Raw genomic sequence first — 13,203 nt, 5'->3', positions numbered from 1 at the left:
GATGAGAATAGGCAAAGATCAATATAGGCATTCATGGAATCCATAAACAGAGAGCTGAAAGAAGTCAGGGAGACCACAAAGAGAATGCTGAATGGAGTCCAACAGAAGGAATGGCAATCCAAGGAAACAATAACCAATCAATTAAGTGATTTGAGAATAAACACGGAACACCAAATTAAGGAAGTAAAGAAGTTCATACAAGATCTAAAACAAAGCTTCAACAAAGAATTTGAAGCCATCAAAGTTGACAAATTAGAAGGAAAAGAAATAAAAAACAATGTAGAAAGTCTTGACAGCAGGTTAGACCATGCAGAAGATTGAATCTTGGGGATTGAAGATAGCCTAGATATTATAGAGAAAGAACACACAACCATCCAAGATAAATCCAAGAAATATGATAGATTTATTCAACACTTGGAAGACACCATCAGAAGGCCTAATCTAAGGATAATGGGTGTAGAGAAGCACCTAGAAACAGAAGTTAATGGTGTAAGAAATTTAACAGGATCCTAGTAGAGAACTTCCCAAACATGCAAAAAGATAGACCTATTCAGATACAAGAAGCTTTTAGAACCCCAAATAGACCAGACCAGAACAGGACATCCCACCATCACATTATAATCCGCACAGGATCAGTTCAGACCAAGGAAAAGATCCTTAAATCTGTCAAGGAGAAAAGATCAATCAGCTATAAAGGGAAACCAATTAGAGTCACCTCAGATTTCTCAGCAGAGACAATTAAAGCAAGAAGAGCCTGGAATGATGTATGCCATGTCCTAAAGACAAACAGCTATCAACCAAGAATACTGTACCCAGCTAAACTCTTCTTCATAACAGAAAGTCAAATAAAAACTTTCCATAGCAAAGAAAAATTGAAACAACCTATCTCCACCAAACCAGCCCTACAAAAGATTCTTAAAGATGTCCTATACATAGAAAACCAACAAGACCACAATAAAGGCCAAGAAACTACACCCAAACTGAGAATCCAAGAACCATAGGAAGAACACAGTTGCCACAACCCCCAAGAAGGTGGATAAAATGGCAGGAACTCCCAAATACCTCTCAGTCCTATCTCTTAACATTAATGGGTTTAACTCTCCAATTAACTGACATAGACTGTCCAGTTGGATTAAAAAACAAGATCCTTCTAACTGCTGCCTTCAGGAGTCACAGCTTGTCCATAAAAAGAAACATATTTTGAATGTGAAAGGCTGGAACAAAACCTACCAAGCAAATGGCCCCCATAAACAGGCAGGAGTTGCAATCCTAATATCGATAAAATAGACTTCAAATTAAACTTAGTTAGAAGAAGGTCACTACATACTAATTAAGGGATCTCTCCTTCAGAAGGATATTACAATTCTAAATCTCTATTTACCAAACAATGGAGTACCCAAATTTATCCAAGAAATACTACTTTCTCTCAAATCTCACATAGATCCAAAGACATTAATTGTTGGGGACTTTAATACACAACTGTCCCCACTAGATAGATCAACTCGGCAAAAACTCAACAGAGAAACCGCAGACCTAAACAACTGCATAGATCAACTAGATTTAACAGACATCTACTGAATATTTCACCCAGCAACATCAGAATACATGTTTTTCTCAGCAGCACATGGAACATTTTCCAAAATAGACCACATTTTAGGTCACAAAGCAAACTTGTCCAAATTCAGAAACATTGAAGTTATACCTTGCATTCTCTCAAACCACAAGGGAATGAAATTAGTACTCAAAACAAAAAGCCACCAAAGAAAGTCCTATAACACAAGGAGGCTGAACAACAAACACACTGCTGAACCACCAGTGGGTCATGGAAGAGATTAGAAATGAAATTCAAGTATTCATGATATTCAACAAAAATGAACACACAAACTACCAGCTTCTCTGGGACACAGCAAATGCAGTACTCAGAGGCAAGTTTATAGCTCTGAGTTCCTACATCTACAAATTGGAGAGATCTGAAACCAACAATTTAATGAGACAACTGAGCCTCCTTGAAAAAGAGCAGCAAGATAAACCCCAATCCAGTAGACAGAAAGAAATAATTTAAATTAAATCAGAATTAAATGAATTAGAATCCAGAAAAAAACCATAGAAAGAATCAACAAAACAAGGAGTTGGTTCTTCAAAAAAATTAACAAAATAGACAGACCCTTAGCAAATCTTATCAGAAAAAAAGAGAATACACCCAAATAAATAAACTCAGAGATGAGAATGGAAACATCACCACAGAGACAACCGAGATTCAGAACATTTCTCAATTCAGAATATTTCTCAAATCTTTATGCTAATAAGTTTGAGAACTTGGAAGAAATGGACTTTTTCCTAGCAAATAAGGACATGTCAAAACTAAACCAAGATGAGTTAAACCATCTTAACAGGCCCATATCAAGCACTGAAATAGAAATAGCAATAAGACACCTCCCATCTAAGAAAAGCCCAGGACCAGATGGTTTTACAGCAGAATTCTACAAGGCCTTCAAAGCAGAGCTCACACCAATACTCCCTCAACTCTTCAATGAAATTGAAAGAGAAAGTTCACTACTGAACTCATTCTATGAAGACATAATAACCCTCATCCCCAAACCAGGCAGGGACCCATCAAAGAAAGAGAACTATAGACCCATTTCTTTGATGAACATTGATGCAAAACTTAACAAAATTTTGGCCAATCAACTTCAACAATTTATCCAAAAAATCACACACCACAATCAAACAGGATTCATTTCAGGAATGCAAATCTGGTTCAATATATGCACATCACCAAGAGCAAAGATAAAAACCACATAGTTATCTCAATAGATGCAGAAAAAGCATTTGACAAGATCTGACACCACTTGCTGATGAAGATTCTGGAAAAATTAGGAATCCATGGAACATTCCTCAATACAATAAAAGCTGTATATGACAAACCTACAGCCAGCATTATACTCAATGGTGAAAAACTAAAGCCATTTCTTATATACTCAGGAATGAGACAAGGATGTCCACTCTCTCCACTGCTCTTCAATCTAGTATTAGAATGCCTAGCTTCAGCAACAAGACAAGATGCAAATATAAAGGGGAATCCAAATAGGGAAAGAAGAAGTAAAACTCTCCCTCTTTGCAGATGACATGATCTTGTATTTAAAGAATCCCATGGAGTCCACTCCCAAATTACACAAGCTGATTCAAAACTTTGGCAAAGTAGCAGGTTATAAAATTAACCCCCACCCCATCAATGGCTTTTCTGTATGCCAACAATGAGAAAAGTGTGGCTAAAATTAGGAAAGCAACTCCATTTGTACTAACCCCACAAAAAATAAAATACCTAGGAATTAACTTAACCAAAGAAGAGAAGGACCTCTATAATGAAAACTTTAAAAATCTGAAGAAGGAAATCAAAACAATTTAGAAAGTGGCAAAACCTCCCATGCTCCTGGATTGGAAAGATAACATCGTGAAAATGGTAATACTTCCCAAGGCTGTCTACAAATTCAATAAGATACCTATCAATATTCCAACCTCACTGTTCAAGGAAATAGAAGAGGCAATCCAAAAATTCATATGGAACAATAAAAGACCCCGAATAGCAAAATCGATCCTTAACAGAAAGAACAGCGCTGGAGGAATATCAATACGAAATTTCAAACTCTACTACAAAGCCATAGTAATAAAACAGCTTGGTACTGGCACAAGAACAGACCTCAGGACCAATGGAATAGAACTGAAAACCCAGAAATGAACCCATAGACCTATAGCCATCTAATTTTCGATAAGGGAGCTAAAAAAATAGAACAGAAGAATGACAGCCTCTTCAGTAAATGGTGCTGGCAAAATTGGTTAACTACTTGTAGAAAACTAAAGCTAGATCCTTATATATTACCCTGCACCAGAATCAACTCCAAATTGTTCAAAGACCTCAGAGTTAAAACAGACACTGAAAACATTACAGGATGGAATAGGAGAAATCCTAGATCTTTTGGCACAGGCCAAAATTTTCTTGAGTCTGAGAAACACAACAAATCAAATAAGTGTTGGACAAATGGGATTGCATGAAATTGCAGAGCTTCTACATGGCAAAGGACATAGCTAGCAAGATCAATAGAAATCCTATGGATTGGGTGAAGAAAGAGAAAGTTCACTACCGAACTCATTCTATGAAGACATAATAACCCTCATCCCCAAACCAAGCAGGGACCCATCAAAGAAAGAGAACTGTAGACCCATTTCTTTGATGAACATTGATACAAAACTTAACAAAATTTTGGCCAATCAACTTCAACAATTCATCCAAAAAATCATACACCACGATCAAACAGGATTCATTTCAGGGATGCAAATCTGGTTCAATATATGCACATCACCAAGAGCAAAGATAAAAACCATATGGTTATCTCAATAGATGTCAAGTTGTTATGTTGCAAAACAAAATTTACAACTTTGGTGGGGTGGGGAGGATTGGGTGGGGGTAGTGAGGAGAGTATGGAAAGGATGGGAAGGGGAAACAAAGAGGAGGCAACAATGCTTGATAAGAACTGTACTCGTTATCTTGCCAATGTAATTGTAACTCCTCTGTACGGTATTCTCACAATAAAAAAAAAGAAAACCTCAGTGCTAAGACTAAGTTTAGATGATTTACATCATCCTTCCTAATCAAATATCTTGTTTTTTCCTTGACTCAAAAAACTGATTGATAATTTGGTCAATATCAATAGATACAATTTGTAAAAATATTATCCCTAAATATAGTATAAGTTATGCTGTATTTATTTTTGTGCTTAGAAGTGGGACTAGATGCTACACCTTAGCTTTTCACTCAAGGCTGGCACCCTACTACTAGAATTATAGCTCTACTTGACTTTCTGGGGGTTAATTGGATGCGAGAATCTTGTGGATATATCTTCTCAGGCTGGCTTCAAATGTCTTTCTGGAATATGGCATAAGACATTCTATTAAAATTCCAGTGATCATAGTCCTCGTGCCAGTGACAGAATCAATTTTACTGAAACACATCTCCAAGCATTCTTTATTTCTGGATGCCATAGTGTTAAGACTAATTGTATAGAATTTTGAGGTTGGCACCTTACATGCAGCTGAATCAGCAGAGAGGTATACAGCTTTATTTTCCTTCCCTTTCTGCTGCCAGCCTAGAGTGCAGATGAGATGATGAGCAGTATGAGATTACCTTGAAAATGAAAGCTAAGTGTGAATTTATTGGGAAAGAAATACATACCATCTTAGGTTTCAGATGACAGCATGAAGATTACATATAGTATGTATGATGCTCAGAGTTTACAGATGTCCTAGATATATCAGAGAAAAGAAAGTTTCCTTCTCTTAAGGTTCTGTAGTTGGCTTTCTAAAGGCTGCTCTAAAATAATCCACATTTTCACAGATGAAATATCTTAGAAACATACACTTGGCTTAATATTCACAATTTACTGCACATTACTCCAAGAAGTTGTGCTGTCATGCATGGAATCACAAAATGCCAAACATAGTCATTTAGCTGGGCTTATATTTTAATTCTTTTCCTTGATGACCATTTATATGGACAACGAATCTATTAGAGTTTTGTATGTATAAATAAATAATGACTGCTTTATAGTGGAACTAAGAGATGCATGTCCTAAAAATGGTATTCTGGAATCATTTTATGTTCCTTAGACCATGTTTTGACTCTCCATATAAACAGAACATCTTCACCTAAAAGATTATACACAATTTTCACTTTCAGGTAACAGAATGTGTAAGTCATCTCTCAGCATAAACATGACAAATTATATCTAAGACTATTCACTTAAAAGGAGCCATCAACTGTGTACTAACATGTTGAGAAATACAACTGTACATTATGACAGGAGCACCTATTTCCTTAGATTTGTGAAACAGTTATTGATTTCCTTTCATTGGTTGATTGACACTGTAAGACTAATGGAAAACTCCATATTGCAAACGTTTACTCAATTCTCAAAAATATCCCTCAGCTCTGACAGTATTTCCTTATATAACTTGCCTGTACCTATATGAATGTTTGACTATCCAAACTTAGTAAGGTGCATCCTTTTACCAGTTTGCTTCAGACAATGACATCAATGCTAGTTTAATATAAACTCTACACTTACCATATTGTAGGTGGCTCAGAACCTTCAATCTCTAAGTAATCATATTTTTCTTCCATTTGGAAATCAGTAAATATGAGTGAAATTGTGTCGCCAGGCTCTGCCACAATGGTCCAGGTGCAATCCGCATTGTTGTGGTACTCATTTGGAAAACTAGGGCTAGATATGATGCCACTGGAGCCTCTCAATGTTCCTCCGCATGCATCTTCAGCTAGGAGAGACAAGAACAAAGTTGATTGTAAGCTATTCAAGTAAATGAACTTTGCCTTAAGAAAACTTAATATTGTTGGATAAAAATACTAGTCTCAACATTATCGTATCAAAACCCTGTCATACAAAATAAGCCTAATAAGAAATTTACAACCACATATGTACATAGAGACATATCTATATAACCAATGGTTGTGTAATAATATAGGACAGCGAAACTAACACAGTTTTTTTATATTTATATTACAAAGGGACTGAAACCAAAACGTATGTTTCTAAAGGGTTTATAGGAAATTGTCAGTGACTCTGTGCTTGCTTATTGTATTTTCACTTTTATAATGATACAGCTTAAGGGAGAACATAATATAGTTTGCTGGTACTATGTTCCAAAAGCTATTGAAAAATGTTTCTGTGGATACAAATCAAATCAATGTATATCATATATTCAAAATATTTTCACTAAAAAGAAATAATGTATTAACTAGTGTTTCAGTATGAAAATATTCATATGACACCAATAAATAATGCAAATGTTTGTAACCAAAGCATTATAATATATATGAATATACAATATCAAAACATCTTTTTAACTTCCTTTATATTTAGACCTATGATGATTCCACATAAGGAAGGTTGGGCTGATGCTGGTTCTGTCTGAATGGCTTCAGGCAGGGCTGGCTTTAGAATAAAAATGTCAGAAAAGCCTACTATCTCCTGAATGAATTGAAGCTTTAGCAGTTGACTTATTAGGACATTATTTAGTACAATCAAGCTTAATAGGTTACAAGTTTACCTGTGCAACAAACTGTATCATGATTTATGTGGTTTCTTTGACCCACTGAGAGAATTCCTTCAATTTAAACTCATTGAGGAAATATCTGTCACCATAATGACCAATTACTCTTTCATATGATGGATAACTCTAGAGGCAGAATAAATAAAGAACATCTTTTTGCTGAACGTGTTACAGCAAGTGAATAATGCACTGTTTTTTTTTAAATGGGGAGAACTTTATTATTGGATCATAGAATTCAACTTGTGCTAGCCTTTTCCAGAACATTCTTCATACATTTAGCTTCATAATCCTTAAATCAGAACAAACATGTATTCCTCTTAAAACATGTTTAGCTTTCATCACATACTACTGTAAATATGATACACAATTTTACTACACATTTTACTCTACTCTCTCTCTATAGCTTCTGTTTGTTGGTAATTAGAATGCACTATTGGTCCTGTCTAGACCTCATGGTGTATTACTGCAACGGTGTTTCTCCCCATAATATTCTCTATATTTTAAAGTTTGCCATAAACTTGTCTTGCCTCTTACTACCCCCAACTGCAAATCACTTCCACTCTTTAACTCCAAGTACCAACGCCAAGGTTACATAAAACATTGGAATAAAATATGTCACAGTTAACTACTTCTAATGTAATTGATTCACAGATGTTTAATGCAGTTCTGTTAGCTGTTCACTTTCCTGCCTAGATAAAAGCTGAAGCAGACACATATCATTTTGTTTCATACTCAGATTAAATAAATAGTCCATCAGGTTCATAGATTATAACTCACCTGTTTTCACCACAAAAACTGGTAAGGATGTCATGTAACAAATGTGTTAGCTATTTTGTTTACTTATTCACCAGGTATTATCCACACAGCCAGGTATTGCTTAATGATGATGAGGTATGTTTCAAGAAATTAGTTTCAGTGTTTTGTGAGGTGAGTGGAATATGTGTGTGTGTGTGTTTGTGTGTGTGTGTGTGTGTGTGCAGATTAACATGACTCTGATATTAATAGATCTTATAACAGTATAGTGTTAAAAGATAAAGTCAAGCCAGTGGCTCACACTTGTAATCCTCACTACTCACGAGGCTGAGATCTGAGGATTGTGGTTCAAAGCTATCCCAGACAGAAAAGTCCCCATAAGATTCTTAACTCCAACTAACCACTCAAAAAACAGAAGTAGCACTGTGGCTTAAGTGGGAAAGTGCTAGCCTTGAGCACCAAGAGGACAGGACTTAGACCCAGAGTTAAAGCCCGACAAATGACACCAATATAAACAAACAAGCAAACGCACTCATGAATAAAGTTATTGGTGGTCTAATTCCAATATCAGGTTTATGTCCTTATGTAGAAAACCAGTAGCTTGTTGATGTGACCAGTTTCATGCATTGGAAAGGAAAGTCCATAGACAAAAAATGACTTGTTAGAAGAAGATTGGACTGAAACAAGTAAATTGTAGAAACTGTGTGCTTGCCAGGAACTATATAGCCATAAAAGCCTTCCTGCCACAAAAGAAAGATAGAGTGGCTGGGAATGTGGCTCAGTGGTAGAGGGCTTGCTTTGCATGCATGAGGTCCTGGGTTCAATTCCTCAGCATCACACAAGCAGAAAAAGCCAAAAGTGGCTCTGTGCTCAAGTGGTAGAGTGCTAGTCTTGAGATAAAAAGCTGAGGGACAGGTACCAGGCCCAGAATTCAGGCCCCACCACCACCACCACCAACAACAAAAAAGATCGATAGAGTGGACACCATCAATAATTTGCTTCTAAAATTCAACAAGACTCAAAAAGTACATGTATTGGAATTACTCAGTACAAGGAAAGACAGAGTACTCATTGAGGAATTGGAGGAGACCTTTCACACTAGGGATAAATTACATGTTGTAACTGGGGAGGGCATGAATTCCAGCAGACATTTTTTCTTGCAAGAATATCATTAAAGTTCTACTTTTGCTACACTTGTCTCTGAGTATCGCTTGTGCTTGGATGAGTGAATATGTCTCTTATAGGACCATGGTTGTTTATGTTTGTGCCTGATTAAATGTCACTATGCAGAATATGACCATATTTTGAAATATTATATTTCCACAATAAAATATAGTGTGTACATTTAAAAAGTAAACTGGCCAATTAAAAATTTAGAGCATGAAATGGTATGTCTAACCTTCAGTATTCAAAAGGAAACAAAAACATTCTAGTTAAGCTTCTTTAATTTTCCTAGTGTGAGTTTGTGGCAGAAGGGCTGAGCCGAGACAAAGGAGTATGTTCTTGTTCTCAGTTTTCCCTGTCCAAATTTCTATTTATTCTGTCTTTCTCAGGGAGCTACAATCTTGCTGAAGTTGCAAATAGCAAGGGACAAGAAGACATGAATCCTTGTCTTTTCTTGATTCTGATTTGGTCACAGTGATCATAGGTTTTCTCAGATTATTGAAGAAAGATAGCTCAAGGCTTTCACATGAGATGATCAGATGAGCTCCCATCACTTCTGCTGTAAGTAAATATGTCTCTGGCTGGCTGATTGCATTCTTCTCTCCTACTGCTAGTCAGGGCATTACATTTCCAGCTTCTTTCCAATTATGCCCCTACACCTTTCTTGGCAAGCCTCTTGTACAGAATCTAGAGCAATGTCAAATTCTCCCTCAGAATTCTGCATTTGTTCAAATTAAAGTGTTAAAGTATGTCCATATGTATTGTCATTGGTGGAAATGTAATTTTGTGTCAGGTGCCGGTGGCATCTGTAATCCTAGCTACTCAGGAGGCTGAGATCTGAGGATCATGGGTCAAGGCCAGCCTGGGCAGAAAAGTCTGTGATACTCTTATCTCCAATTAGGCACCAGAAAACCGGAGGTGGCACTGTGGCATTGTGGTTCAAGCAGTAGAGCGCTTGCATTGAGCTGAAGAACTCAGGGAAAGCGCCTAAGCCCAGAGTTCAAACTCCATGACTGACAAAAAAATACGTAATTTTGTCAAAAAAAGCACTTAGAGTCCAAAGTGTATATTTAAAACTTTGTCATGCTTTTAATAATATATTGCATACTCAAGTTATACAGCTTGGAATTTTCTTAGTTTCATGTCAAAAACAAATCACTGCAAACAATTGAAACATAGAATAAAGATCAACTTTTAAAATAGCCTGATTTAAGGAAATAAAATGGATTCAAACCAAAATTTTACTGACTAGTATTTGCAAACAAGAAAGAGAATTCAGTTCCTCAAGAATTGAAAGCAAAGTTCTGAGCTCTTGTATTTTCTTTTCTCTCTTTTTTTTTTTTTTTGTCAGGTGTGGGGCTTGAACTCTGGGCCTGGGCGCTGTCCCTCAGCTCTTCAGCTCAAGTCTAGCGCTCTACCACTTGTGCTACAGAGCTACTTCCGGTTTGCTGGTGGTTTATTGGAGATAAGAGTCTCAAGCACTTTCCTGCCCGGGCTGGCTTTGAATCGCGATCCTCAGATCTCAGCCTCCTGAGTAGCTAGGATTACAGGCGTGAGCCACCGGCGCCCCGCTTTCTTGTATTTTCTTGTATGTTTAGTGTTTCTGTACCCTTTTTATTATGATATATCTATTCACAAGATTTTGTTCAAGAAAGTGTATTTTATGTTACTTTGCCTCCAGAATATGCTGGTTTGTCCCTACCTAAGTAATAGAACCTTTATACTGTCAATTATGATAGGAAACAGAAAGGAAACACACCAATCAGAAAACTATCCTCAAGAGCTCTGAATTTATTTAATCCAAGGTTAAGCTCTCTACCTGGGAAGATGACACAAAATTAGCTAAGATGGGCTGAAGTGAAGTATCGATACCGTGAGTCTATTCTTGCCATATTTACTTTCTAATAATCATTGGTGTTACTGTCCTTTGTCTGAATAATGCTTAATTTTTCTCTTGCCAGATGCAAGGACCATAGTCAATTTAGATGCTTTGATTTTCTGGCAACACTTTGGTGCATTGGACAGGAAGTTAGGAATTAGGTGTGCATTTTTTTTTCTGAGATTAACCAATTGGCATTCCTGCATAAATTTAAATGTTATTACCTTCTTTAATGCTTTATCATATCATAATGACACGGGAATCTAATAGTCTTCATTAAATATTTTAAAGTAATTAATTGTATATGAGTTAATAATGCCATTTCATCTCATTTATCCAACAGGATAAAAGGTAATAAAGTTATTTATATTTTAATGCAAAGATTAGAAAGAAAAATTCAATCCATTTCCAAAAATTCGAATGATATTTTATTCACCTTTAATTTCCAGCACATTTATTTAGATTCAGAAAATAAGTGAACGTGCCTGGGTTTGGATATGAGACTGCATATTTCATTTAAGATAATAGAAGTTGGACCTTCTCCAAAGCATATCTGTTAAAAAAATGCACATAGTTCAAAAATATCACCTAAAACAGTTTTCTGTAACACATTTTTGCAGACGCTGATCTCATACTGTGAGATCAGTATCTTTCTTGCTATCAGTTTCTTCTGAAATAGCTCAGGGTTGGGGGTTTTGTTCAGGAAATAGGTTTGTTTATCACCAAAGCAAAATGAGCTGTAAATTGTGAGAGAGGAATACACATGGTCAATTCTAGATACTATGTATTCAATCATATCTCAGATTTGCCATGGGATCGGTTTCTGCAACCTCCCTTGCTAACTCAGAAACTTCTATCAGCACTGAAGTGAATCTGACGTCTATGTGGGGCTTGTTTGTATGACAGGTGTCACGGTTGTATGTTTCTTAATTAGACAATCTACATTAAAATTATGTTGCTATTAACTACCAAGCATACATGAAACAGTTCACTTTGTTGTAACTATTCTTAGTTATACTTAATAATCTGAAGCTATAAGATTTTGCTCTTAAAGAGACACTTCCTCTTAGACCATATGGAATGAACCCAGTTTTCCAGTTTTGCTTTATGTGTGTTAACGCATTGAGGCAGGATAGATAGAAGACTGGAAAATTAATCTTCACCTCTGTGCCAGTACAGGACCTCACTCTCCCATTCCCCTCTGATGTTGTTGTTGTTCAAGGCTGGCTTTTTACCACTTGAGCCATAGCTCCAAACTCTTTGGTTTCAATGTAGTGTCTTGTACATCTTATTGTTACAATGGGTCCACCTGTATCATTGTTTCAACATTTTTTTATTTCCCTTCCCTTCTCCAAATTATAAAAATGTATATAACAAAATGATTAAATAAGGAAACAGGTGGACCCATTGTAACAATGAGATGTGCAAGACTTTATGTTGAAAACAAACTTTACAATTTCTGGAGGGGGAAGAAGGGAAGGGTTGGTAGGGGAAATAAAGGAAGGAGGAAGCAACTCTTGATAAGAAATGTACTCACTACCCTACTCATGTAACTCTAACCCATCTGTACAGTATTTTTACAAAAAAATTATGGAGAACAAAAAGATGCAAGGAATCAGAATCAAATACAATGACAACAGGGGTTGTCATAGTGGGAAGAACATACAAAAGAAACAAAAAAAATCACATAGTATGTTAAAACCAACAACAACAAAGAAATAACTTCTTGTGTCCATATCTTGGAGTTCATCTCACTTAGCATCATCTTATATGGTCATATATGCATAGCTTTTGGCCTTTGCTGCTTGTCTGGTAAGATTAACCTAGATGTACAGTAATTATTGCAAATAAGGGAAACCATGGGACCTATGTTACTTTGGGTCTGGCTTACTTCACTTAATATATGTTTTCCAAGTCTTTCCATTTCCTAACAAACAGGGTGGTATCATTCTTTCTGATGGAGGCATAGAATTTATATATATATGTATATATATACATATATATGTATATATATACGTGTATATATATACATATATATATATATACATGTATATATATACATATATATATATATATATCACATTTTCTTCCATCCATCTACTGAGGGACATCTGGGTTGGTACCATACTTAGCTTTCTTATATCATAAGTAAAACCCTTACTTTTCACATCAAGGTAATTTTTATTGTTCAGCTCAGTCTTCCCCACTCATTCAATATGTAGCATTTGTGAAACATACTTTTTACTTTACATAGCAACTATCTTTTTCCAAAGCTTGTTTAATTT

General features: G+C 36.0%; 1 protein-coding gene across 3 annotated transcripts in view; it reads right to left on the bottom strand.

Moving 5' to 3' along the window:
* Csmd3 (CUB and Sushi multiple domains 3) overlaps positions 1-13,203 on the bottom strand; it is a 929,488-nt gene that overhangs the window by 668,103 nt on the left and 248,182 nt on the right. For all 3 annotated transcript variants that reach the window (XM_013012565.1, XM_013012564.1, XM_013012566.1), the window contains exon 5: positions 6,120-6,327. In XM_013012565.1, the coding sequence (XP_012868019.1) occupies positions 6,120-6,327 (208 nt within the window). The remainder of the gene's footprint in view (positions 1-6,119; positions 6,328-13,203) is intronic.

This window comes from Dipodomys ordii, unplaced genomic scaffold (assembly GCF_000151885.1).
Source record: "Dipodomys ordii isolate 6190 unplaced genomic scaffold, Dord_2.0 Scaffold17, whole genome shotgun sequence".
NCBI lineage: Eukaryota > Metazoa > Chordata > Mammalia > Rodentia > Heteromyidae > Dipodomys > Dipodomys ordii.
Note: the sequence above shows the minus strand (reverse complement) of the source record. Positions and strands in the feature narration are given on the sequence as shown.